The sequence below is a fragment of the Mesocricetus auratus genome, unplaced genomic scaffold, assembly GCF_017639785.1.
Source record: "Mesocricetus auratus isolate SY011 unplaced genomic scaffold, BCM_Maur_2.0 Super-Scaffold_100038, whole genome shotgun sequence".
In the NCBI taxonomy this organism is placed as follows: domain Eukaryota; kingdom Metazoa; phylum Chordata; class Mammalia; order Rodentia; family Cricetidae; genus Mesocricetus; species Mesocricetus auratus.
Window position 1 is genome coordinate 8,847,090 of NW_024429216.1, and position 26,176 is coordinate 8,873,265.

The 26,176-nt window shown below is 54.1% G+C and overlaps 3 protein-coding genes across 10 annotated transcripts; 1 reads left to right on the forward strand and 2 right to left on the reverse strand.

Moving 5' to 3' along the window:
• Positions 1–92: 92 nt before the first annotated feature.
• Positions 93–4,972, reverse strand: B9d2 (B9 domain containing 2). Its single transcript, XM_005086596.4, has 4 exons — positions 4,759–4,972; positions 4,266–4,357; positions 3,030–3,155; positions 93–650 (listed from the first exon to the last, which is right to left on the reverse strand). Exons 2-4 carry the CDS (start codon positions 4,351–4,353, stop codon positions 337–339), a joined length of 528 nt encoding a protein of 175 aa, XP_005086653.1. The 5' UTR covers positions 4,354–4,357; positions 4,759–4,972; the 3' UTR covers positions 93–336.
• Positions 4,973–11,122: 6,150 nt separating this feature from the next.
• Positions 11,123–15,234, forward strand: Tmem91 (transmembrane protein 91). 8 transcript variants are annotated; one of them, XM_040734606.1, is made up of 5 exons: positions 11,474–11,600; positions 12,089–12,140; positions 12,303–12,538; positions 14,121–14,270; positions 14,902–15,234. In XM_040734606.1, exons 3-5 carry the CDS (start codon positions 12,338–12,340, stop codon positions 15,058–15,060), a joined length of 510 nt encoding a protein of 169 aa, XP_040590540.1. In that variant the 5' UTR covers positions 11,474–11,600; positions 12,089–12,140; positions 12,303–12,337; the 3' UTR covers positions 15,061–15,234. The 8 variants fall into 8 exon arrangements, with proteins under 8 accessions (XP_012981027.2, XP_040590538.1, XP_040590537.1 ...); XM_013125573.3 differs by lacking the exons at positions 11,474–11,600; positions 12,089–12,140 and adding an exon at positions 11,123–11,245; XM_040734604.1 differs by lacking the exons at positions 11,474–11,600; positions 12,089–12,140 and adding an exon at positions 11,124–11,245 and having other exon boundaries at positions 15,050–15,234.
• A 2,401-nt stretch (positions 15,235–17,635) lies between these two features.
• On the reverse strand, positions 17,636–25,984 carry Exosc5 (exosome component 5). The gene is made up of 6 exons (XM_040734601.1): positions 25,765–25,984; positions 22,765–22,878; positions 21,898–22,019; positions 20,416–20,556; positions 19,535–19,624; positions 17,636–17,962 (listed from the first exon to the last, which is right to left on the reverse strand). Exons 1-6 carry the CDS (start codon positions 25,910–25,912, stop codon positions 17,870–17,872), a joined length of 708 nt encoding a protein of 235 aa, XP_040590535.1. The 5' UTR covers positions 25,913–25,984; the 3' UTR covers positions 17,636–17,869.
• Positions 25,985–26,176: the final 192 nt, after the last annotated feature.

Here is a 26,176-nt window from a genome sequence, read left to right on the forward strand (position 1 = left end):
GGAGTGCAAGGCTGGGACAGACTTTGGGTCTACGGAGGAAGGAGGAGGATGGGGACATCTGAGAGCTGCCGCAGGTACAAGGAGGCACCATACCCAAAAAAACAGCGAGCTTTTATTGAGTGTCTCCCACAGGCCCAACAGCCACTCCCTGTGGCCCACAGACCTACTAGCCAGTGATTCAGTGGAGCATGGGCCTCAGGGGAGTGTTCCTGGCCTTGCAGTCCTAGCTAGGACAGGAGGGGCCACGACTTGGCTGGGGTCAAGCAAGCCTGACAGTATCCATAGTCCATGTTCTTGGCCGCTGTGCCATACTGTGACCGGTGGCGGCCAAGTCCCTCAACACTCCACGCCGTAGCGATCGAAGTGGCGCAGCAGCAGCCCCACGGCTAGGTGCACCGTGCCTCCCGCGGCCGTGTGCAGGCGATAGCGGTCAGCCCCGCTGTAGATGGTGTCGGCGTGCAGCAGCTGGGGCCCGCCCCCCACGAAGGCCCGCGCCAGCTGCTCCCGCCAACTGCCCAGAGGCCTCCATGTAGGGCAGTCCAGCTGGTGGGTGCCTGGGCTGCTGGGCACATGGCAAAAGCCATAGCCAGCAAGCTGGCAGCGGCCAAAGCTGTCCTGGGACCACACCTGGAGATGGAGTCGAGGCCAACCTGCAGGACAAGAAGGGTTAGGCAAAACAGGAGATGAAAGGAGGCAGCCGCGTGCCCCTGGGTTCCCACCTCCTGGAAACCACTGGAGGCCTTGGCACAGTCCTTTCACCTTTAATTTCCTCCCTGGGTTCCCATCCCCCACCGGCTCCACATAGTGGTCACAGGGCTCTATACACATTCACATTCAAAACCCTTCCACGGCTCCCCTGTGCCACAGCTGAAGTCCAACCTCTTGGGTATGAAAGGCCTCTACTGACCTCCCTTTGTGGCCTCCTCTGTCTCCCTGTGACAGAACCCACCGCTCTCCCAGCCCCCGAGGCAGGACCTCAACTGAGACCCCTCTCGCCCTCTCTCCTCATGGAGGGGCTGTGTTCTCCGCACCTGTCCTTCCCCAGTGCAACTCCGCCTCTCCCCTTCGTTGGGTTCCTAGTGTCCCCAAAGCACAGCTGAGCTCCCTAGCCTGCCAATCAAAGCACTCGGAGATCCATCTTCCCCTCCACCCTGAGCCCTCCCCGTTGGGCCCTGTTCTAGAAGCTGGGGACACAGCGATGAACACAGCAGACAAAAATTCCTGCCCTGTGCAGCTGACATCCTAGACAACCAACATAGTAAATAAGTAAATTACAGGGTATGTCAGATGCGGATAACTGCTATGGAGGAAAATAACGCCAGGGAGGGGGGTGGAGATGTACTTTGGGGAAGGAGGGGGAGGAAAGGAAGCTTTGCTGAGAAGGTGACATTTGGGGCTGAGCACCACGGTGTATGGCGGGTGTGTGGCTGTCATGCCAGCACTTGGGAGGTAGAGGAAAAAGGATTCCCAAAAGTTCAAGGCTAGCCTGGTCTACATAATGAATTCTAGGACAACCAGGGCTATCTAGGAAGACATTATCTGGAAGGGTGAACTTTTTGTGCACACTTGGGATGCTGAGGTTCCAGGCTAGCTTGGACTACGTTCAAAGTCTATCTGTAAAGCAAACAGACCAATCAGAAAGCTACACATACGCTTAAAGGGAGCAGCCATGTAGGCAACTAGGGGACGAGAGGTCCCAGCCACAGCAAAAGTCCTCCCGTTGGATGCAGCTGACCCGGTAGGAACAGTGGGGAGAAAGGCCAGAGGTGTCAGCCAGATTCCATAAGCCATGTGACAGCAGGGAAGACTCCCGCTGTATCCTGAGTAAAAGGAGAGCTGCTAGAAGGTTCTATACAGAACATGGTGAGACTTAGGTCTCCCAGGCCCCGGCTAGCTGCATGTGGGGGCAAACCCCGAGGCCGGGTGTGGAGCCCAGTGAAGACTGAAGGATGGCCCAGGAAAGATGGACAGGGCAGCCAGGGGGTGAGAAATACAAGCTGGGATGTATTTCAAGTGGGATTTTAGAGCCCACAGGATCTGTTGGTGAGCACAATGGGGGACTAAGAAGAGCGAAGGCAGGGGGAAGGCAGCCTAAGGCCAGGCGTGCAGAGATGATGGTTTATTGTCTCATCCCCTAACACGTCACCTGCCCAGAAGCCGGTGAGTGTTCAAAAGCACAATCAGGTCGGTCCCCTTCTTCCTGCCCCCGCCATCCTTCAGGAGACGGACTTAGTGTCTTTACAGCCAAGGCCCTGCATTCTGCTCCCTGCAACAGCATACTCCTCCCTCCTCCCCCACGCCCATCAAATGCCTGGCTCGCTCTTCTCCCTGGGCCTTCAACCTGCTGCAGCTCTCTGCCTCCACCCCTCTTCTGTCTTGGGCCTGGTTAGCACCTCCTGGCCCTTCCCAGCAAAGCTCCAAAGGCTGGCCCTTCCCAGCAGGTCGTGTGACTACCCAGAGACTTCTGGGTTCCCACGGCCTCTGTGCTGGACCCATCTGGAAACGGGTCTATCTAGCTTCTACCTGCAGTCCTGTCTTGCTTTGGGGTGTCCTTGCTCAAGATGGACAGGCACAGACTCAGTCAACAGTACTGATATTGCTGAAATGCCCAGGCCGTTTCCCAGAATCTGCCACGTTTTAACCAGAAACGCTGTGCTGATGCGATACCCTCCTCCCTCGGACGCTCACTTCCCCTTTGAGCCGGGCCCGTTCCTTTTGTGAGCAGAGGCAACTGGGCCCATTTCCTGCCCCTCTCCTCCCCATCTAGCTCTCTTTACCCCTCCCAGCCTCCTCCTTGCCCTTTACCGGAAGGCAGCCCCCCCACTTGACCCCTACTTCCTGATATCTCTTCTACTGCAACTTGTGTCACATTCCATGGGCCTCGGGTTTTCTATCGCTCAGGTCGGGCCTCAGATCCACCTCTCCAGAGGATACCGTGCCAGGAAAGGGGCCACAAAGTATGAGGAGCGGGGACTCCGACCCCAGTTCCTCCTAGCGTGACTGGCCCACTCCTCTTATCCCATACCCACCTTGGAGACCTTTGGTGGCGAAGTGCAGGTCAATGGGGTGGGACCAGTAAGCCATATCCCCTATCTGAGGCGTGTCCACCTGCGTCTGGCCCTCCCGCACACCCGACAAGAGCTTCCATGCAGCCCCTGTAACGAGAACCAGGACACGCAGGGGTGTAGGAGAGTAGCAGCCTGCAGGGAGGGAGCCTACCGCGGCTACAAGGCTGTTTCTCCCTGGGGGTGGGAGTTACTCCCTGGGGGTGGGAGTTACACAGCGCCAACTCTGCAAATATCTGGGCTCAGGTCTTGGCACCGGAAGTACACACCTGCAATCCATCACTTGGGAGTGAGCTTGTCTGAGGCTTCCCTGGGTTGCCTGTTAAGTTTCGGGTCAGCACAGGCTGAAGTGTGGGTCCCAATCTCTAAAGGAAAACTTGGGGGGGGGGAGATGGACAGCGCACTAAAGAGAATGAATCTCGGCACTATTCGCTGGGCGGTGGCTACGCACGCCTCTGATTCCTGAACTCGGGAGGCAGAGGCAGGCGGATCTCTGTGAGTTCGAGACCAGCCTGGTTTGAAGAGTAAGACGTTCCCGGGACAGCCAGGGCTACACATGGAAACCCTGTCTCGGAAACCAGTAAATAAGTAAACAAATCCTGGTACTATTCATATATGTATTATGTATTTTTTTGTTGCTTTTTGTTTTTCGAGACAGGGTTTCTCTGTATTGTTTTGGAGGCTGTCCTGGAACTCACTCTGTAGACCAGGCTGGCCTCGAACTCACAGAGATTCGCCTGCCTCTGCCTCCCGAGTGCTGGGATTATAGGTGAGCGCCACCACCGCCTGGCTGTATTATGTATTTTTATATATTTTTGCAGTGTTGGGGATAGAACCCCTGCCACTGAGGATGCTAGGCAGTCCCTAATCTTACCTCCTTTGTCTGTGCAACCTTAGTTAGGCAAGTTACTTTCCCCTAGCTTGTAGGGTGGTGGTGGTACATGGCTTTAATCCCAGCATCATCATACCCAGCTTGTCAGCTGGCCTGAGGACTGGTGAAAGTGAGTTCATGCATCCACCCAGCAGCCCCCTATCCTCAGGGCTTGGGTTTTCACAGGGTGGGATAACCCGAGAAAAAGGATTGAAAAAAAAAAAAAGCAGAAGGCATGGTCTGAGCCAGGAGTTCACTGAGAGTGGAAGAGAGAACGCAGGGACTTAGGCCGGGGGAGGGGGGAGACGAACCGGGCCTGGGGAGGGTACCTGTGTGGATGCCCCACTTGCAAAAGAGGCTGCTTTCAGAGAAGCCGGTGGCCCCTATGATCTGCCCGATCACGTGCACTTCAGCCATGGTTCTAGGAGGGGAGAAATTCAATCACGACCCTGTGAGCTAAGTGTTTTATTATTTTCATCGGACAGCTGGAAAGACTTAAGTCCATCAAGTTAAGAGCGGTACTGTGATTCCCAGCTAATTCCATCGACCCTGTGACAATGAGGTCTTCACCACCGGCACAAGCCACCTCCCCTGAAAAGCCCAGGAAAAACAGGGAAGACACTCAGAGGTGCCGGGAACCTGCACAAATAAACCCAGGCTCAGATCCCTTAGGAAGCCCCACCCCTTGGAGGCACGGCCCCGCCCACACGCGCAAGGCCCCGCCCCTTCGCGGGAGATCCGCCCAGCTTCAAAAGGCGCATGCGTCACGGGTGCGGGCCCGCTTTACCCCGCCCCTAGGCGTAGCGCATGCGTCATCCCTACCTCCGCGTACTCGACCGTTGGGAGCGAAAGCTGCCGCGGGGAAGGCAGTTCACGGGCCTGGCCTCTTCCTCTTGGCGGGCGCCGTCGAGGCCAGTCTCGCGCCTCGCCCGGGCCCTTCCGGAAAGAGGGAGATCTGTGCCCGGGTACCTCCGCAGCTGCGCTCTCCTCCGGTGCCCCAGTTGCTGGGGCAACAGCAGGCTCCTCCCCGGGTGCCCGCCCTGCGCGCTGATTGGCGATGTAGCTGCGCTCTGGGGGCGGGGCATAGCTATGATGGACACCTTCTCTCGGTCCGTTTTGGGAAAGCTGCGTCGGTCTGGCTGCCGCCTCTGAGCACCCAGAGTGGGGCGTGTGGCCGGGCAGCGCCTTCCAGACTGCTGCTGAGGAAGTCTGAGCGCCAACTGTCTCCTCTGTGTCTTCACACAATAAGCAAATCTATCGATGCTGTTTGCTTTCTTTTTTTGGGGGCGTGGGGGAGACGAAGGTCCGAGACTGGGTTTCTCTGTATTGTTTTGGAGGCTGTCCTGGAACTCGCTCTGTAGACCAGGCTGGCCCCGAACTCTCAGGGATCCACCTGCCTCTGCCTCCCCAGTGCTGGGATTAAAGGTGAGCGCCACCAACGCCCGGCTGCTGTTTCTTTCTTTAAAAGAAACAAAAACAAAAAACAGCGGTGGGGGCGAAGGTCTTTAATCCCAGCACTTGGGAGGCAGAGGCTGGTGGATCTCTGAAATGTAGGCCAGCCTGGTTTTGCAAAGAGAGTTCCTGGACAGTCAAGACTGTTACACAGAGAAACCCTGTCTCAAACAACGACAAACACCTTTCCTGTTCAGGACTACAAGTCAGAATGGAGCCGCTGACACCTAACGGGCACCTCAAGGAACCCCCATCCTGGGCGCCTCTCTGTGCTACAGCCGGAGGGAAAAACAGGTCCTGACACTAGAGAAACTAAGAAGTATGTGTTCTCTTCCGTTTTCAGAGCTCCCCCGGAAACTAAGTTCAACTTTTTAGAGCTGCTGCAAAGTTCATTCTCAACAGCTGATTTTGGGCAAAGAGGGTCGAGTAGGGATAAAGGAGGAAGAGTTGGCTCGCCAGAGTGCCTACTTTGCTCTTCCAGAGGACAGGAGTTCAGTTCCCAGCACGCTAACTCCAGTGTGGCCCTCTTCTGGCTTCCCTGAGGACCCCACATATGTGGCACACACAAATAATAAAAATAAATCCTATAAAAAGAAAGGAAACAGCCCCTTTGCAAAAACAAAAAGAAAACTCCACTTTTTCTTAATTTTTTTTCACTAGAGACTAAGTTTAAAATTTAAAACATTTTATGATGAGTATGGTGCCACTTTAGAGCCTGAGTCAGGAGGATTGCTGCAAGCTCCAAGCCAGCCTGGGCTATTGAGTGAGTTCCAGGGGAATGCACTCTGTAGACCACACTGGCCTCAAACTCACAGAGATCTACCTGCCTCTGCCTCTGCCTCCTGAGTGCTGGGATTAAAGGTGTGCCCACCACTACCTGGCTCGTGCTCTTTTTTTTTTTTTTTTTTTGGTATGGGTGTTTTGCATGTACATCTGTACACCAGATGCATGGAGTGCCTGCCATGGCTGGAGGAGGGCATCTATGTGGTCTCCTGGAGATGGAGTCACAGGCAGTAATGGTTGCTGAGGACTGCACTTGAGTCTTGTGGAAGAGCTGTGTGCATGTGCTCTTAGCAACAGAGCCATCTCTCCAGTATGGTCGTACGGTATTTCCTGTATTGACTTATTTCATTCATTCCGTGATACCGCCACACAGGTTTATCCATACTGTAAGTGTGTGTTAGAATTCCCCTCCTTTGGAATGCCACAGGGCATTCACTGTAACTATATGCCACATTTTATTCAGGTAGTAACTTTCCTGTTGCCCCAGCCTTTTGGCTACTGCTGTGGACATGCAACCTCTTTAAACACATCTTTAAGCCAGGCCTCTGCCTCCCCAGTGCTGGGATTAAAGGTGAGCGCCACCAACACCCGGCTGCTGTTTCTTTCTTTAAAAGAAACAAAAACAAAAAACAGCGGTGGGGGCGAAGGTCTTTAATCCCAGCACTCGAGAGGTAGAGACAGGTGGATCTCTGTGAGTTCGAGACCAGCCTGGTCTACAGAGCGAGTTCCAGGACCTCTTCCAAAACAATACAGAGAAACCCTGTCTCAAAAAACCAAAAACAAAACAAAATTAAAACAAAACCAAACAAACCCATCTTTCAGTTCTTCTGGGTATTTCTCTGGAAGTGGGATTTCAGAACCATGTGGTAATTCTCTTTTAACATTTGCGAGGAAAAGCCATACTGTTTTCCAAGGCAACTGTAACGTGGCTTCACACCTTGGTGTTTTTTTTTTTAATTTTTTTCACTCTGTGGCTCATCTTGGAAACAGATTTAAGTCACTCTTTTCAAAAATAGCATTTTCTAAGCATCGTGTACAGAAAAGCACACAAGTAATAAGTGAACATCTTGATGAATTTCATAAACTGAATATACCTGCTATGAAGAGAAGACAAGGTGTGGTAGTGGAGGTTGTGTAACTGTTTCCTCAGAATGGAAATGTCCCATGCAGGAGAAAGATTCTTCGGAACCAGGAAGGAGGCCAGAGAGAGGAGTCAGTTGTTAAGAGTGTATGCTGCTCTTCCAGAGGACCTGGGTTCAGTTTCCAGCACCCATGCCCAGTGGCTTACAACTGCCTGTAACTTCAGATCCAGGAGAGCTGCACAGCACCCTCTCCTGGCCTCTGCAATCTACACACACACACACACACACACACACTATATATATATATATATATATATATATATATATATAATATATATGGAGAGAGAGAGAGAGAGAGAGAGAGAGAGAGAGAGAGAGAGAGAGAGTATCTAACTTGTGCTGTCCTGGAACTCCCTCTGTAGACCAGGCTGGTCTTGAACTCACAGAGATCCCCCTGCCTCTGCCTCTGCCTCCCGAGTGCTGGAATTAAAGGTGTGTGCCACCATACCTAGCTAAGAAACCTAAAATCAGAAAGGAAAGAAACTATGTGTGATGGTTTCTCTCAAGCATTCGAACACTTGGTCCCCAGTTGGTAGCTGTTGGGGAAGGCTTAGGAAATGTGGCCTGGATGGAGGAAGCATGTCACTGTGTCACTTTGAGATAGCGTTCTCTGACTCCTACTTGTGGATCAAGATGTGACGTCTCTCAGCAGCTGCTCCAGGCACCTGCTGCCATGCCTTCTTAACTCTGCCTTTTGCTGGCTGTCTCTCTCAATTGTTAACCCATAACTAGTAATCTATGGATTTTTAAATGACCTTATCTTACCAGAGAATGCCCTGTATGTCCTATCTTCCTGGTAGCTACACGGCATCTCTCTCAAGGCCTCTCTCTGCCTCCTCTTCCCAGAATTCTCCTCATCTGGTAGCTCTGCCTATACTTTCTGCTTGGCTATGGACCAATCAGTGTTTTACTCATCAACCAATAAGAGGAACATATATTAACAGGATACAGAAGGACATCCCCTACCAATGCAGCAGGAAAAGTATAAATGTGACACTGCATTTTTTTTAGCATCATATTAGAGGCAATAGAATACACAGTGAGGGTTTGAGGGTGTGGCTCAGTGGTAGAACCCCTGCCTAGAATTCCCCAGTGAGGGGCTGAGGATATGGCTAGGGCACAGTCGCCTACTAGCATGTAGGAGATCCTAGATTCTCTAGCACAACACACACACACACACACACACACACACACACACACACACACACAAAATCCATATTCTAGGCCTGTCACAAAAATAAGAAATAAGACTCTAGGCCTTTCCTGGTCTTCTGGAAGAGTGGTCTAGGGAGAGTCTGCAAGGCTGATGATGATGGTCATGGTTCTGACTTGACAGGAACTCATCTCTGGAATGGCAAGAGGAGGATGGGGTGTCCCTGAGCTCAGTGATCTGATGAAAAACAGGCTGGTAGGAATTCACACTCTCATCCCATGAGCCTCAAAGTAAGGCCTACTTCGTGACAAGTACTGTTTCATGCCGGAGGCACTGCCATGAACAATCGAGAACAAACCCAGCCCGCGGGAGATGATGCTAATGGGATCAGTCAGGAGCCGTACACAAAGGGAACACATTGGCGGTTCTTACTCGGTGCAAAGGACAACTACAGCAAGGGAAAGGAACTAGTAAATCCCTTCTGGCAAATTCTGTCCTGCCCCTGCCCCTGGCATTACCCCTCCCTGGGTCTCCCTGCCAGAAACCCAGGCTGAGCCAAGCGCACTCCCAGACGCCATCTGCTCTCCCTGGGAGTGGGGCCCGTGCCAGCTTGAGCGTCTGGACTCTTGGCACGGTGCCCTGGCACTCTGGGGCTAGGGAACTCCACAGCCCTGCATCAGGCTGGGGAATCCTCCTGTCTGTCCAGAAGGAGGGCTGCAGGGGAAGGGGGCTAGGCGAGCTGGGTGGGCTCCCAGAAGGAGGAAGTGGCTTGGGGGGCCAGGGGAGTTCTTCGTCAGCTAAACGGACGTGAATTAGGAACAATAGCATCGATAAACACGCTACACATGTTCTCCGTGCCTACTTTGCCAGGCTTCGGGTAGATGTGTGGGTATTTGTTGTCACATCTAAGTTAAATCCATCTGTTGGGCTGTTGGAATAGCTCAGTGGGAAAGGGAGCTTGCTGCTAAGCCTGATGATCTGAGTTCGAGCCCAGGAACCCACCTGGTGGAAAAAAAAATAAGTAATTCCTAGCCGGGCGTTGGTGGCGCACGCCTTTAATCCCAGCACTTGGGAGGCAGAGGCAGGCGGATCTCTGTGAGTTCGAGACCACCCTGGACTACCAAGCGAGTTCCAGGGCAGCCTCCAAAGCCACAGAGAAACCCTGTCTCGAAACCCCCCCCAAAAATAATAACTAATTCCTACAAGTTGTCCCCTGACTTCTACACATGCTTGTTGCAGGAGCACCACACTGAAATAAATAAATAAATAAGCAAACGTAATGAAAAAAATAAAAATATGGGGCTGGAGAGATGGCTCAGCGGTTAAGAGCACTGACTGCTTTTCCAGAGGTCCTGAGTTCAATTCCCAGAAACTACGTGGTGGCTCACAACCACCTTGAATGAGATCTGGTGCCCTCCGCTGGCATGGAGGCAGAAGACTGTATACACAATAAATAAATAAATAAAAATAAAAATATGAGGCCGGGCGTTGGTGGTGCACGTCTTTAATCCCAGCACTCGGGAGGCAGAGGCAGGCGGATCTCTGTGAGTTCGAGACCAGCCTGGACTACCAAGCGAGTTCCAGGACAGCCTCCAAAGCCACAGAGAAACCCTGTCTCAAAAAACCAAAAAAAAATAAAAAAATAAAAAAATAAAAATATGTATGTCATCACATCTAGGAGGCATATGTCCTGAGTTTTCAGATGAAGAAATAAAGATTCAGAGAGACGAAGCTATGGTCCAAGTACCCTGAAATACCTGCGAAGGACCTGTGTACAGAGAGTCTGACCCTGAAGTATGGACCACACACACCTACACCACTAAAGGATGCTTGCTTGGGCTGGAAAGATGGCTCAGAGGTTAAGAACACTGACTGCTCTTCCAGAGGCCTTGAGTTCAATTCCCAGCAACCACATGGTGGCTCACAACCATCTACAATTCAATCTGCTGTATATGTAATAAATAAATAAATCTTTAAAAAAAAAAAAGGATGCTTGCTTATAGCATCCCATCCTGGACCAGCCTTGGCCTCCGTTCTTGGGAAGCTTCACTCAACTTTTCTACTCCGGTTTCTTCCTTCCCGCTGGGGTCAGCAAGGAATTCTGCCTTGGATTAGTTATAGTCTGCTGGTGCAGGTTTCATTTGCTTACCTCGGCGCAGGAGCCAGTGTTTTGGCCTCAGTTTCTTCCCCTGCAAAGCAGGGGTGAAAGCGGAGTTGCTGAGGGAACGAACGCGCTATTGGAAGAACCCAGCACAGGGCCTGGATTCCGCATCCCCAGTCATGAACAAGCTGTGTGCTCTCCGACCAGTTACTTCAATTCTCTGTGCTCTTTGCTGCCGTGAAAAGGCCGCCACACACAGTGCTTCTTGGAATTGTTCTGTGGCCGTGTGTGTTTAAAGCATCTAGAACACGGCACAAAGCTGTAGTTCGTGTTACCGTTATTATTATTGGTTGTTATTAGGCCACCTTTTGGGGGGGTGAGGCAAGTGGGGTCCGGCCAGGAAAGGTCTGGATAATGAGGGGGTTGCTCCGTCTTCCAGCCGACAGGTTCGAGCCTGGGCTCCCGAAGGAGAATAAAAATGCGCTCTCCGGGACCCCAGAGTCAGAGGAGTCGGCCTCCAAGGCCCCCTCCGGGGCGCAGCGGAGGGGCGGAGTCTGGGAATGTCGCTCCGCCTCTCCCCGCCCCGGCGCGCTGCGGGGCTGGGGCGCAGAGACCCAAGCGCAGCGCAGCCCTCAGACCCCGCGCCGGGTACCCCGGACGCCCGATCGCAGTGTTCAGGTTTGCCCATCTCTGGGCGGCAGGGCAAGGTGGGCGTCCTGTGAGACCTAAGGAGGCCGGGGGCCTGACCGTGAACGCCGAGGAGACGGGGACATCGCTCCTCCCCCGGGGTCCTGGCGTTGCGGAGCCGGGGAAGGGGTGGGGTGGGGGTGAGCCTTTGGCGAGGACCTGGGCTAGGTTTGGAATGATCTGGGGCAGGGGATAGTAGAACGAGAAAGATCTGGTTGGGTGTGGACAGTACCTATGGGGGGCTTGGGGGTGGAGGCGTTAATGAGTAAGGCGACAGGCCAGTGGGGAGATTGTGGCATCCTGGGCTCCGTGGAAAAGGGGCACGGTTCCGCACGGGTTGAGTTGGGTAGGTGTGGGATGGAAGCGATGAGAGCCGAGAAGCGTGTCTGGTGGGTGGGTGTGGGTGTTTCTGTGTGTTGCGGGTGTTCGCGTTTGCAGATGCCGCAAGGGTGAGGACCATTTGTGCCAGGAGGCCCAGGGATACACAGGGATACGTAAGAACGTTGCGGACCTCAGATGCGTTTCTGAGCGGAGCCGCTGTCACTCGCAGCAGGCGCTCCGGGAGAGCTTTGGCGGATGACAGGGTGTGGGTGGGCTTGCCTAGGGACAGGCAGGGTGACAGCGGCCTTGGGAACCGGGTGTGAGGGCTCGGTGTGTGTGCACTCGGGTGGAGCTCCGGGGTCACTGGGGGTAGGAGATGGATGGACGTATTATAGGAGGAAGGGTGTGGGCCTGGATGGGTGGTGAGCCCGGGCATGGAGTGTGTATGTGTGTGGAGAGGGCTCTCAGGACAAACTAGTGGGTGAAGCATGATTTACAGTGTCCGTGCAACAGGTATATAATCGAGAGGATCCCAGAATTGATCGTCCGGGACCCTGAGTTCCCTGTGAGTTAAGAGAAATCTTTTTTCATTCTCCAGTCTGTTTTTCTGTCTGCAAAATGAATCTGAGGGGCTTTGAGCTCACTCGTCTCTCCGAACCCAGTAGCCATTGGGCGATGGATAAAGACAAGTCTTTTGGAATTTGAATTTGTTTTTCTCTGCCTCCAGGAACCCCACCACCACAGCGCGCCCCTCCCCCAGCCATGGACAATTCCAGCGTACAGGAACTCCAGCAACCCTTGCTGCCAAGCACAGACCGTGAGCCCCCGTCTCCCAAAATAGAGCTGGGACCCCTCTTCCCAGAAACAGTCTTTGCGGAGTCCCTGAGCGGCCGTCAATTCCTCCTCTCACCTCTTCCTTCTGTGAGCGCGGGCCTCGGCGAGCCTGAGACCCCTGACCTTGAGGTAGGGGCATCCGGGTGCTTGCTGCTGCTGCCCAGGTCTGGAGTCTCACTTGACTGTGCGGGGGACTGGCTGGGCGTCTTGGAGTTCTTGTTTTGAGACAGGGCTACTCTGTGAAGCCATGGCTGGCCTGGAGCTTTCCGTGTAGTCCGGACTAGCTTGAACTCAGACATCTCCACCTGGCTCTGCCTTCTGAGTACAGTGTTTTTTTCTCCAGACCCCTCACCTCGTGTCCCTTGATCTTTGTTTGCTGTCTTCCTTCTGACCTGAGTTTTCTCTTTCCAGAATCCACAAACGCTTGGCTTCTGTTGACCCACTTTTCAAGTTAATGGCTTTAATTCTAAAAAAGTTAACGTTTGCGTGTGCGTGTGTGGAGTGTGGCCGGGCACACCCGTAGGGGCAGAGGACAACATTCTTCATCCCCCTGCTTTAAAAGACATTTTTTTTAACATTTCAGATGTTTACTTTAAGCTTTTATTTTTATGTGTGTCTTTTATGTATGCATGTATGTGCACTATATTCGTGCAGTGCCTGTGGAGGCCAGAAGAGGGCGCCAGATTCATCGGGACGTGGGTCACAGATGGTTGGGAGACATCATGTGGGTGGGTGCTGGGAATTTAACCTGTATCCTTCCACAGTGGCCTTAACCAATGAGCTTTTTCTCCAGCCCTTACTTTTAAGTGTGCACGTGCTTGTCTGTGCTTGCATTTTCTCACTTAGATCCCCTGGAGATATAGGTAGACTGTTGTAATCCTCCGCACACGGATGCTGAGAACCTCTGTCGTTTGCAGGGGCAGTAATCACCGTGCCCTATCTCCAGTCCCCCTTTCTGAGCCAGGGTCTGTGATTCTCAGGGTGGCCTCAAGCTCATCCTTCCACCTCAGCCTCCAAGAATGCTGGAGTTACAGGCTTGTGCCAACACGGCCAGTTCAAAGTCACTTTTTTGTAGTGTCATATTCTGAGACACATGTCTTTCATTTTCACACCTTGTAGACAAGGTTTGTTCTTCATTCTGGCTTCTCACACTCATCCTTTGACCTCAGTTTAACCTTCTGTTAAGGACAAATGAGTTGAAACCCCACCCAGATTCACGGGCAGGGAGAACCCACAGCATAGCGGCTGGGAGTGGGGGGAGGGGCACCAGTCACAAGGTGGGAGAGCTTTTGGAGCAAGGGTTTTTTTGGTGAAGGCCTTTAATCCCAGGCAGAGGCAGGTGGATCTCTGAGTTTTGAGCCTAGTCTACAGAGTTCCAGGACAGCCCAATGCTGGCTTTAGATCAGTGTTTGTCCTAGCAACTCAGGACACTGGATCGTTTTTCATCCCATCTGTGTTGCAGGTTCTAATACCCAAGGTAAAGCAATTCAGGGATTACAAGGAACCTTCCCATAGTTGGACCCTTGAGGATGGAGTCAGCACCCTGGGGGCGGGTGTCTCTGGGAACTCCCAGTATCCACAGCCTCTCCAAGGGATCTAGTGGGCAGGGAAGTCCAAAGCTCTCCTTGTTGAATGTTTTTATCTTTGGGGAGGTGATGGGGCAGGAAAGGTGGGTGGGGATATACCCAGCCAGACTCTTTCCTGTACACAGGACACATCATCCAGTGACAGTGACTCAGATTACGACGGGGGCGATCGCCTCTCCCCTCTTCTGCCCCATGACCACCTGGGCCTGGCGGTCTTCTCCGTCCTGTGTTGTTTTTGGCCTGTGGGCATCGCTGCCTTCTGTCTGGCCCACAAGGTTAGTCTGTGTTTGGGACTGAGAGGGTGCTGGGTTAACGAAAGGGGTGGGGGATGGGGAGAGGCTGGAGAAAGTGGCCACATAACATGCACATAGGTGTAACCAGATGTGGTGGTCACTGCCTGTAACCCCAGGCAGTCTCGGGAGCTGGAGGAGGAGGTTCAAGGCCAATCTGACTACAAGCTGGGGTCTTGTCTCAAAAGAACCAAAACCAAAGCGATGGGCAGACTGCCCGCCTAACATGCATGAAGCTCCACGTTTGATGGCCAACACACAGGAGATGGAGGCAGGAAGACCTGAATTCAAGCCAGCCTGGGCTACCTAAAACCAAGCCACATCCAGGGTGGTGCTGGAGGCCTTGAACTCTTTCTCTGAGACAGCTGTGTAGCCCTGGCTGCTCTTGAACTCACAGCGATCCACCTGCCTCTGCCTCCCGAGTACTGGGATTAAAGGTTTGCGCCACCACATATGGAAACAAACATTCTTTTATTAGTTGTGCAATTGGGGCAATCCTGTGCTCCAACCAGTTTTGGAATAGGTGCCCTAGTTATGCTGGGGCTGGGGAGAACCACAGGAAGCAGGGGGCGTGTCAGGGGGACACTTTGGTTACCACTGCCCACTGCCTCTACAGACCAACAAGGCTTGGGCCAAGGGGGACGTCCAAGGGGCAGGGGCCACCTCCCGCCGTGCCTTCCTGCTGGGGGTCCTGGCCGTGGGTCTGGGCCTGTGCACATACGCCGCTGCCCTGGTGACCTTGGCTGCCTACCTTGCCTCCCGAGCCCCGCCCTAGTTGCCCTGTGAATGCAGAGGCCAGAGGCCCAGTGAGCCCGTGAGAGGAATGGATGACCTCGGTGTATGTGGTGGTGACGGCGAGGACCACAGAATCCAGAAGTGAGAGTCCGCTGTTTTCCTGGCTGCCCCACCCGGAAGGAAGCAATGGGAGATTAAAGAGACCCTGAAGAGACCCGAGTCTGCCTGTGTGTTTGGGTGTCCAGGGTGGGGCGGTGGACCAGAGAGGAAGGTTAAAAGGCTGTGGCCGACGTCAGACCTCAGAGCCAGGGGTGGGACACTGAAGTCTTCTCCTCTCCACAGCAGTAAGAACAAATTAGATCTTTCACTCAAACCTTCTTCCCTCTGGCCGGACTGAGCCCACAGCAGACAGAGAACTATTCAGTTGTCTATAATCACTCTGAAGGCAAACTGTGGTGGCAGAGCTGGACCTGCAGGCTGGCAGCTCAGGACGCTGAGGCACACAGACCACAAGTTCAGGTTGGCCTGCAGGCGAGCTTAGTGGTAGCACACTTGCCTAACTCGTACCAGGTCCTGGGCTTACATCAGGACTGAGAGGGGAGACAGCCGGCCTCCACAGCTTAGCAAGACTGTGACACAGCATACCCAGCACTCGGGAGGCAGAGGCAGGCAGGTCTCTGAGTTCAAGGCCAGCCTGGTCTATAATGAGTTTCTAGGACAGTCAGGGCTATACAGAGAAACCCGGTCAGGGGTGGTTGTGGTGGTGAGGAGGGCCAGGGGCATGGGTCAGCAGTACACGGCTTCTTCAGAATTCACAAGTCCCTGAGTTCAAACCCCAGAGCCAGCTTTGGGTGGCAGCGCTCACCTTTACTCCCAGCACTAGGGAGGCAGAGGCAGGTGGATCTTTGAGTTCAAGTCCAACCTGGTCTACAGTAGTTCCAACCAGTCAAAGGCTGTCTTGAAAAATCAAGTAAGTCTCAGAGCCACCAAAACAAACAAGAAAAATGCAACAAAATATCGGTACCTGTGATATGAGAAGGGCTACCTCTGCAAATCTAACTTCTCTTTTTCTTGGGGGAAAAAAGAATCCCGACAGCTCAAATCATCTAGAGACCAAACACCTTCCTTCCCAAGATGACTTTCCAAACCCACCCACTTCAGCCAAGTCCCCAGGGTCCCTGTAGAATGGGCCTCCAACTCAGAGAGACGCCTGCCTCTGCCTCCTGAATGCAGGCACAACCAAGGCGTGCGCCACCACCGCCTGGTCATGTAAGGGGTGGCTCTTTAAAGAAACAAACTGCTGTAGGTGAAAGTTCACCAGCACTTAGTCATGCATCGGAGAGACCAAAACTCTTGAGGTAAACATACTTCCTGGTTATCGAAATATTTAGGCGGATGAGGGTGGGAAGTGTGAGAGCCAGGTCTAGCAAGTGGAGTACAAGCGGGCCTGACACACAGAGAGCTAATCTTTTGTTTTTCGAGACAGGGTTTCTCCGTATTGTTTTGGAGGCTGTCCTGGAACTCACTCTGTAGACCAGGCTGGCCTCGAACTCAGAGATCCGTGGGCCTCCACCTCCCGGGTGCTGGAGTTAAAGGCGTGCACCACCAACGCTGGAGTTAATATTGGAATAAATTCTCAAATGCGGGCCGGGCGTTGGTGGCACATGCCTTTAATCCCAGCACTCGGGAGGCAGAGGCAGGCGGATCTTTGTGAGTTCGAGACCAGCCTGGACTACCAAGCAAGTTCCAGGACAGCCTCCAAAGCCACAGAGAAACCCTGTCTCAAAATTTAAAAAAAAAAAAAAAATCTCAAATGCTTGGCTCCAGCTCTCAATACCAAGAGTGTGGGGACACATGCTGGCTGGGGCCCAATGACTCGTTTACATGAGGTGCTCCCAGAATGCTGGTGTTGCTCTGGATAGCCACGGGTCTGGGTAAGAGTCTCATGGCTCTTTGGTCTTTTTCTGCAGACTAGCTGCTGACCTCACATTGCTACTGGGCTCTTCTGCTGTCATCTTCAAATGAGGACCTTATCAGCCCCGTTTCATGAGGGTACTGGATATGGCTCCCTAGGATTCTTTTTTTTTCCGAGACAGGGTTTCTCTGTGGCTTTGGAGGCTGTCCTGGAACTCACAGAGATTCACCTGCCTCTGCCTCCCGAGTGCTGGGATTAAAGGCGTGCGCCACCAACGCCCGGCTCGGCTCTCTAGGATTCTGTTGGTGGCCCTCAAGGTCCCTTTGGGATTTTTGTCCCTCCCTGCCTGGATCTCTGGGGCTCTCCCTATGTTACCCAAGAGCTAGCTCACTGCCACACTTTCCTCCTTCAGGGATATCTTCAGCTGCGCCACCCTTACCCGTGAAGGCATCCTGATACCCCTTAAACCCGCTCCCTGCCCTTTAGATTTAACTTTGTCTGTGTGCAAGTGCCCACAGAGGCCCAGCAGCGGGGGTTACAGGTGGTCGAGTTGCCTCACGCTGCCAAGCGGTAGGACTGAGGACGTACCGCCACACCCATCTCTTACACTGGAACGTGGGACCGGGGTCTCGTTTGGGGTCAGCCTCTCCACACCCAGCAGGCCTACCGGACGGGTACTTGCCAGACGTCAGAATCAGCGTCTGTTTACTCGCTCACTCAAGACACAGGTGAGCTCCCTTTAATGGTGGCCTGGTGATGGCAGGGTTGTGCCCAGGCCTGGAAATGTCCGAGCCCCTCCCGGCCTGGCACAGGAGCCCCCGCTGCTCCAGGACTGGAAGCCACAAGGGCACAGAGAGGTAGAGTGGGGTGCCGGCATGTGGCAGCCGGAGGCGGTGGGCGTGGGGGCGGGAGGGGCGCCGTGCCCTGGCTTGTCTCAGCTCTTGGAGTAGCGCCTCTGCAGTGACTCTCGGTAGAAACGGAAGATGTGCTGCGAGGCAGCCTGGGCAGCAGCCAGGCATTGCTGGAGCTGGGGAGGGAGAAGCCAGTTAGCGCCCAGGGCCACTTCCCACCCCAACGCTGACATTTCCTTCTTCCCCAGCTCCTGACTCCCACCCCATAGCAGCGGTGGTGCACACCTGTAATGACACACACATAATGGCCCCAACAATCCTCCTGCCTCAGTCTCCTAAGTACACCGCTACCCCTGGTTTCATATGGCACTGGGGATGGAACCCAGGGTCTCATGCAACCTAGAAAAGCTCTCTACCAATAAAAGCCACGTCTTCAGGCCCTCTAAGTTGCTTCCCTGTTTTTAGTATGTAGTTTACGGCGTGCGTGCACACTTGCGTACAAGCATGCCCTGTGGACATTAGAGGACAATTGGGGAGTTGGCTCTCCCCACCACATTGGTCCTGCGGACAGAGGTTAGGTGGTCAGGGTTGGCAGCAAGCCTTTAATTTCAGAATTGTCTTCCCAGTCTGGAAGGTTTATCTTTTTTGGCTTTTCGAGACCGGGTTTCTCTGTGTAGCCCAGGCTGTCCTCAAACTCAGAGACCCGCCTGCCTCTGCCTCTCAAGTGCTGGGATTAAAGGCGTGCGCCACCACCGCCTGGCTCACCTCTCCCTTTTTGAGACAAGTTTTTACTATATAGTCTGGGCTGGCCTGGAGCTCACAGCAGTCCTCCTGCCTCAGCTTCTGAAGTGCTTTGACCACAGCTGTAAGGCACCATGCCCAATCCAAATATCCATAGGAACCATGAAACCAGAGATTTAAATCTTTACATCAGCCGGGCGGCGGTGATGGCAGCAGTGGCGCACGCCTTTAATCCCAGCACTCGGGACGCTGAGGCAGGCGGACCTCTGTGAGTTCGAGGCCAGCCTGGACTACAGAGCGAGTTCCAGGGCAGCTAGGGCTACACAGAAAAACCCTGTTTCAAAAAACCAAAATCTCTACCACCATCCACAGAGCCAGAGAAGAAATACAGGTACAGACCAAGTTTCCAGACTGTATCCCTTGGAAACCCAGGATTCTGGGTGGCACTGTTCTGTGCTGAAGGCCTTGAAGAGAGACACACCACCTCATCCAAAGCTGAACCCGGTTTTCTTTTTTGGTTTTTCCAGACAGGGTTTTTCCGTATTGTTTTGGAGGCTGTCCTGGAACTCGCTCTGTAGACCAGGCTGGCCTGGAACTCACAGAGATCCACCTGCCTCTGCCTCCCGAGTGCTGGGATTAAAGTGAACCCGGTTTTCTGATCTAGACACTCAGGCGTTCCTTTAAAATTGCTAGAGAAACCTTTTCTTTTGGGTTTTTGCTCGTTAAGACAGGAACTCACAATGTTATCCTGGCTGGCTTAGAATTCTCCATGTAGATGAGGCTGGCCCTGGACTCAGCCATGCTTGCCTCTGTCTCCCAAGTGCCGGAGATGAAACTTGTGCCTTGAAACCTCGTGCGTGCCAGGCAAGTACTTTAAGAACTAAGCTCCGAACATGTATCCACCCACCCAACAGGGATGCAAAGAAGGGCGCGATGTGAGCTGGGACAAGATGCAATGTTGATGGGAGAGAAGGTTCTGGATTGTGCCCCTCCCCCCACACTGGTACCTCGGCGTCAGAATAGAGCCCCTTGGTGGTGGACATCAGCAGCTTCTGTTCCACACTGTCCAGGGCAAAGGTCAGGACGGCCCGGGCCTCCTAGGAGCAAGAGGTGTAAAAAAGTTCATTTTCCAGGGACCCTCGTCTTTAAGACCTCAGCCAGTCTGGAACAGGTAACCGGACCCTTAGCCTTGAGGCCAACCACAGTTGTCCGTCCACACACGATGCCATCCCTGGGCTAGTGCTTCCCTTCTCTGCCTTTATTCTGACCGCAGCTCCTCTGTCCCATAGGGGGAGCCACAGTGCCGGCCATTTCCTGGCTGCCCCTCCACAGCCCACTCTCCCTACCTACTCTGCACTCCACAGGCAAGCCAGGGATCCAGGTTCTCCCAGTTATCTGAGGGGCGCCCAGGAAGCCCCGAGGAAGCACCTCAGTCCCCACTGGCAGCGCAGCAGCTGCAGTAAAAGCCCCAGACGGGTGGTGGGTTCTGAACTCCCACAGCCAAGACAACCCCCCAACTTTGCTGTGTGTACAACTGCAGCCAGCCTCGAGGACGGCATGGCAGGGCCCGGCTGCGGCTCAGCCTGCACTGCGTCTGTCTTCCTCCCAGCTGCTCCGGCTCCTGTGACACGGCTGTCACCAGCCCTGCATCCAACCCTTCCTGGGAAGTGCTTCCCTACGCGTCATCACCCTGACCAGCACAGGGCACAAGATCCAGAGTGAGGCCTGCTCTACAGCTGGGTAATGAATGCTAGCTAGCGGGTCTCTAACGGGCCTCATGAATGGGGCGGAGCCTGCCAAATGGGTCAGGGCGCGCACACAAGGGAGGCCTGGAGGCGCGCACACCCACTGGGCCGCTGCCCTGCACGGCTAGCTTTCCCACGCCTACCTTCTCTTGCTTGGTCGTGGGGTCCAGCACGAGATTGCCATCGGCGTCCAGGGCACAGCTGACCCCGCAGAAGAGAGCCCGCATGGGGACACCCGCATCCACCAGGGCCATGCAGGCAGCGTTCAGGCAACAGGCCAAGAGCTGAGCGTCAGAGCGGTCAAGGAGCGTGTCTTCTGTGGGGCTGGCCAGCGGGACGCACCCACACTCCCCTTTACCCGCCGATGCCTGTGGTAGACAGTGCTAACTCATCACGTCTGAACTCCCACACTGCACTGCGTCTGTCTTCCTCCCAGCTGCATGGCAAGGTGGCTAGGAGGCTCTGGCGCCGAGTAGCAGCCATCACCTCCCTCCAGCTACGAAGCCAACCGATTTTCTCCAAGTGCCAGTCCCCGTGTTAAATGAGGTGATGCCAGGGAATAGATCCTACCACTACAGGATGCACAAAGTATCTTTAGTGAGCTGAGGGGTGGGGTGGGGTGGGGTGGCCCAAGTCTTTAATCCCAGCACTCGGGAAGCAGAGGCAGGAGCATCTCTGTAAGTTCCAGGCCAGCCTGGTCTACAAAGTGAGTTCCAGAACAACTAGGGCTGTCGGGGAGGGGGGGAAGGGGGAGCTTTAGTGAAACGTTCAGAGACAGAGGAATCTCCCAAAGTCACAGGGAAGACACTGGCAAAGGCAGGCCCCCCACCTGGGAATCTAGTGGGCAATTATCACACCAGATAATGGAGCTAATGACCATTCTACATGCTTGATGCTCCCCCCAGGAAAGAGCCAGAAACTCATGCCAAGGTGCAGAGAAGTCGTCACTGGCTCAGGCTCTGGGCTTGAACAGGCCTGAGCTTGAGTTCCCATCTTAGCAGTTTTCCGGCTGCCATCGTCCTGGGCAAGACACAGGCGCCCTCTGAGCTTCAGTTTCCTCACCCAAAACACAGCAAACGAGAGACCCACATGCTTGAGTCCTTGGGCTCTTGAACCAGAAGGCCTTGGGATTTACACAGGAACCACAGCGCTACCCAGGACAGGTTCTGTGACAACTAAATGACAATACCACAGAGTGCTTGAGTGCCCAGCACACAGTGAGCCCTGCTTGCTAGTTTTCAAAAGTGTTATTTGTGTGTGTGTCCGTGTCCACGGGCAGGTGTCTGCTGGTGCTCGTGTAGTCTTAGAGGACAACTTGCAGGAACTCGTTCCCTCCTCCCACCACCCGAGTCTTGGGGACAGAACTCGGGTTGTCAGGCTGGCGGTCAGCACCTTAACCCACTCAACCCGCTTGTTGGCCCTGGCCTTGTTTTACGTCCTTTCTGAGCGGCTCCCTGGCACGGGTTCTGTGTGGGAGCATTACAGGGTCTGGTGAAGGGAAGCCACAGCAGGGAAGCCACAGCAGGGAAGCCACCAGCAGGGAAGCCACAGCAGGGAAGCCACCAGCAGGGAAGCCACAAGGGAGGGCCGGGGCACTTCCTGGAGGAGGGGCCAGGAAAGGATACGGAGCCTGCGTCGCTCACCACCTGCAGCACCACTGTGATCGAGGTGCGGGGATGCAGGGCCCCCAGAACCACTGCTTCACACGTGTTCCTGGTCAGGCGCTCCCGGCTCTTCTCAGCCACGCCTGGGGAGACACAGGGCTGTCAGACCTCCCTTCCACCCCGCCATCCCGTCAGGAAGGGGCCGTCTATCTCAGCCTGGGATGGTGCGCACACCTGCAGGAGACAGAAGGCAGGGCCACCAGCCAGCCACCCAAGGACGAGTGCCCAGGAATGCCATGTCCTGTGCTGCTGGCCACACTGACCCTGCCAGAGGAGGCCCGCCCTACCGTACACACGAGAAGCAGGGGAAGTCACGGGAGGGAGACGGGAAGGCCGAGAAGGGAAGAAACAGTCAGAGAAGCAGCTCAGGAGAAGATGGGTCTGGTGGTGCTGGTCTGTAACCTCAGGACCTGAGATGCTCAGGCAGGGGGATCACAAATTTGAAGGCAGCCTAGGCTACAGGGAACTCAGTACCAGCCTAGGCAACTTGAGACCTTGTCTCAGAAAGTAAAAGGCTGGTGGCCTGGCCCAGTATTAGGACTCCGGCCTGGAGTCCACCAGTGAGGACCCGGGAGGCCTAAGCTTTGCGGGAGAGGGCTTGACCGGAGTCCACCAGTGAGGACCAGGGAGTGTGGCCCCCTGGGAGAGCATCTGCCTAGCAGGAGCGGGGCTCTGGATTCCATTCCCAGGACAGCAAAGACTAAAACAAAGCAGAGAGCTGGACAAAGAGGGAGGCGAGCAGGGCAGCGGGGACCGGACGCAGCAAGCGCGGGAGTCTCGGGAGGTCCTAACAGATGGATCCTGGGCGATTTGGCTGCGGCCCCTTACCAGGCAGCCCGATCTTCGGCCTCAGGATCACTTCGAGCGTGGCCTTGTTGAAGATCTCTTTGCTGACCTTCACCTCGGCTGGGCCGTACACTCCAGCCAGGACAGAGGTGTCACCTGGGGAGACATCAGCGGAGGCCTCTGCCACACCATGCCCCCCCACCAATTCTCATCTTTAGGTGGGGACTACCGTAGTCCCTCCCTCGTGGCACTTCGGTGAAGATCACATGACAATGGCTCACAGAGGCAGTAAGCCCAGAGTCCCTCAGTGCCACACAAGAGGACTAAATAAATGCCGGTTTTAAGAAGACACAGTGTACTTGAAACACACAGGATGCTGGCCAGTACTACAGAGCCCACCTCAGACTTCCACTACCAGTCAGTTTTTAGAAGTAGCTGGGGCTGGAGAGATAGCTCGGCGGGTCAGCACCCATACTGCTCTTTCAGAAGCCTGGAATGTGGTTCCAGCACCCACATTAGGCTGCTCATAATCACCTCGTAACTCAGCTCCAAGGGACTGACACCCTCTTCTGTCCTTCATGGACACCTGTACACACGGGCACACACATACACATCCCAGCGTCTGGGAGGCAGAGATAGGAGGGTCAGGAATTCAAGGTCACCCTTGGCTCCATGTTGAGTTCAAGGCCACCCTGAACTACATGAGACTACCTCATAAACAAACCAAAAAGAAATCCATTACATATAATTAATATATGTTAATAAAAATATTTTAAGGGGCCTTACAGAAAACAAACCAAAAAGGGTCTATAGTTGCGATGGGTAGGGATCTTAATTTCTGCCCATTTTCCCAGAATGGATATAAATGCACCCGGAGGAAAAAAAGCCTGGCTTCTAGCCCTGATTACCTATTCCTAGCCCTTGCGTGACTCTGATAACCTCTGTGGGTGACAGAGAGGCCATCTACAAAGTGATGACACCGCATCCAAACAGTGGTTTCCACATTTCTGACAGCAATGCCCAGTAACCAATACACTCTACACCGCAACTCCAAACCGATAGATGCATGTGTGTAAGTGAATCACAGGTTGGGGCTCGAGAGACAGCTCAGTAATTAAGAACACTTGTTCTTGTAGCAGGGAATCTCAACCGAGGAACTGCCCCCATCAGAGTGGCCTGCGGGCCAGTCTGCAGGGGCATCTTGGTGACTGACAATTGACATGGGAGGGCCTGTCACCGCAGGTAGTGCCACTGCTGGGCAGGTGTCCCGGGTTGTAAAAGCAGGTTAAGCAAACCATGAGAAACAAGGGTTCCTCTGCAGTCTCTGCGTCAGCTCCTGCCTCGGTTTCCCTCAACGGATTACGCACTGGGATGTGTAAGCCAAACAAACCCTTTCTTCCCAAGTTGCTTTTGGTCGAGGTCCTTACCTCAGCAACCAAACACTAACGCAGAGATACCAAGTAAGGGGTTTCGTTCCCTTCTGATCATATATACCCGCGATTTTGCATTGTTTGCCACTGTGCCTGGGCGGGGAGGGGTTCTGTGGTTTCTATAAACTCACCATAGACTGTGAAGTCAGAAGTGTCTGCAACATACCTTTTGAAAATCTTAACGATGTTCCACTTGTTCTAGGGCCCCATGGTTTAGAGTGTTAGAACACACAGGAGGAGTGTGTGTGTGTGTGTGTGTGTGTGTGTGTGTGTGTGTAGCACACATGCTCCTGAGTGTAGGTGCTCCACAGGCCAGAACAGAAGACAGCTTCTGATCTCCTAGGCCTAGAGTTACAAGTGGTTGAGAGCCGCCTGACATGGGTGCTGGGAACTAACTCTGGTCCTCTGCAAGAACAGGCTGTTAACCACCAAGCCATTTCTTCTTCTCTTTTTTTTTTTTTTTTGGTTTTTCGAGACAGGGTTTCTCTGTGGCTTTGGAGGCTGTCCTGGAACTCACTTTGTAGACCAGGCTGGCCTCGAACTCACAGAGATCCAACTGCCTCTGCCTCCCGAGTGCTGGGATTAAAGGTGTGCACCACCAACGCCCGGCTTCCACCAAGCCATCTCTCCAGCCCTCAGTTCTCTCCTTTCTTAACCTCCCAGCAGACTTCAATTCTCGCCCCACCCACCCGATTCTCTCCCAGGAAAGCTCCTGAAGAGTCGTCTCCGTTGTCTTTTTCTCCCTGGCTCTGACCCCAACACTACACTGCGCGGGAAGCAATGGCATCCAACTTAATTAGCCCTGAAGTGGTCAGCCCCTACATCTGCAACAAGGAACACCAATGTGGACACCAACTGGCGGCCCTCTTTCTAGGCTGTCTGCTTTGATAGTTCCCACACTTCCCTCTCAAAGCTGGCTGACCCGCGTTGGGGACGGGGTTGTGTGGGTGTCCGTCAGGAGACCCCTCTTTTCTCTCTACATTCATGTACTCTGATGAGATCGTGATCACCAAGCAAAGACACATTTAAAGACACATTTACTCAAGTGACGGGAGAAGGGGAGATACCTGCCAGGCCAGAATGGGGATGATCACGTTCAACTTGAAGAGCATTTACTCGGACAAGTCATCTGCTCCAGTAATTACATTTAAAATAATTCTCGAAACGATATGTATGCAAGTGAACACCTTAGCCTCAACCGGAGGTGTATGGATCCAGAAGAAGCGTGTGGAAGGAAATCTAGTCAAGGGGGAATACCTGCCTTGGTGAAATTACACCGATCCTGGAAAATTCACCCTTCCTAGAGTGGTCTTGCCCCTGATTCCTTCCTTCCGGGCTGGACGCATCGTATTTTTTTTCCCGAGTCTCTAGAAAAGTTTTCTTAGCCGGGCGTTGGTGGCGCACGCCTTTAATCCCAGCCCTCGGGAGGCAGAGGCAAGGCGGATCTCTGTGAGTTCGAGGCCAGCCTGGTCTACAGAGCGAGTTCCAGGACAGCCTCCAAAACAATACAGAGAAACCCTGTCTCGAAAAAAACAAAAAAAAGAAAACAGTTTTCTTCAAACCCCACTTCGGTGAGGACGGCGCGCGCAGCGACACTCGGTTAGGCGCTTACCTTGCAGGAAAGAGGCAGAGCCATCCGGCCGGGACAGCAGGTTCTGTTCACAGGCGAAGTGCCGGAGGCTGCAGACCGGACCTCGAGGGCTGGACTCTGCTCCGGTGTCAGCGCTTACCTTGCGGTCCGCACGCTTCGCCACCTCCATGGCCGCCGAGCAGCACGCGCGCGGCGGCTCCCGCCGTGGCTTCCGCCGAGCCGCGCGCGCGCGTGCGCGCGCTCGCTCGCTCGCCCGTACCGGCTGCGTAGCTACCGCGCAGGCGCCAGACTGGGGCGCGCTGGACTCGGCCCTCGCACGTGGCTGAACGTTTACTAACAATCTGGCCCCGCCCACCTCCACCTCCTAATCCTGGCAAAGCCATTGGACACTAAAGGGTAGGGGGCGGGTCTTGGAATAGGCCCATCTTGCCCA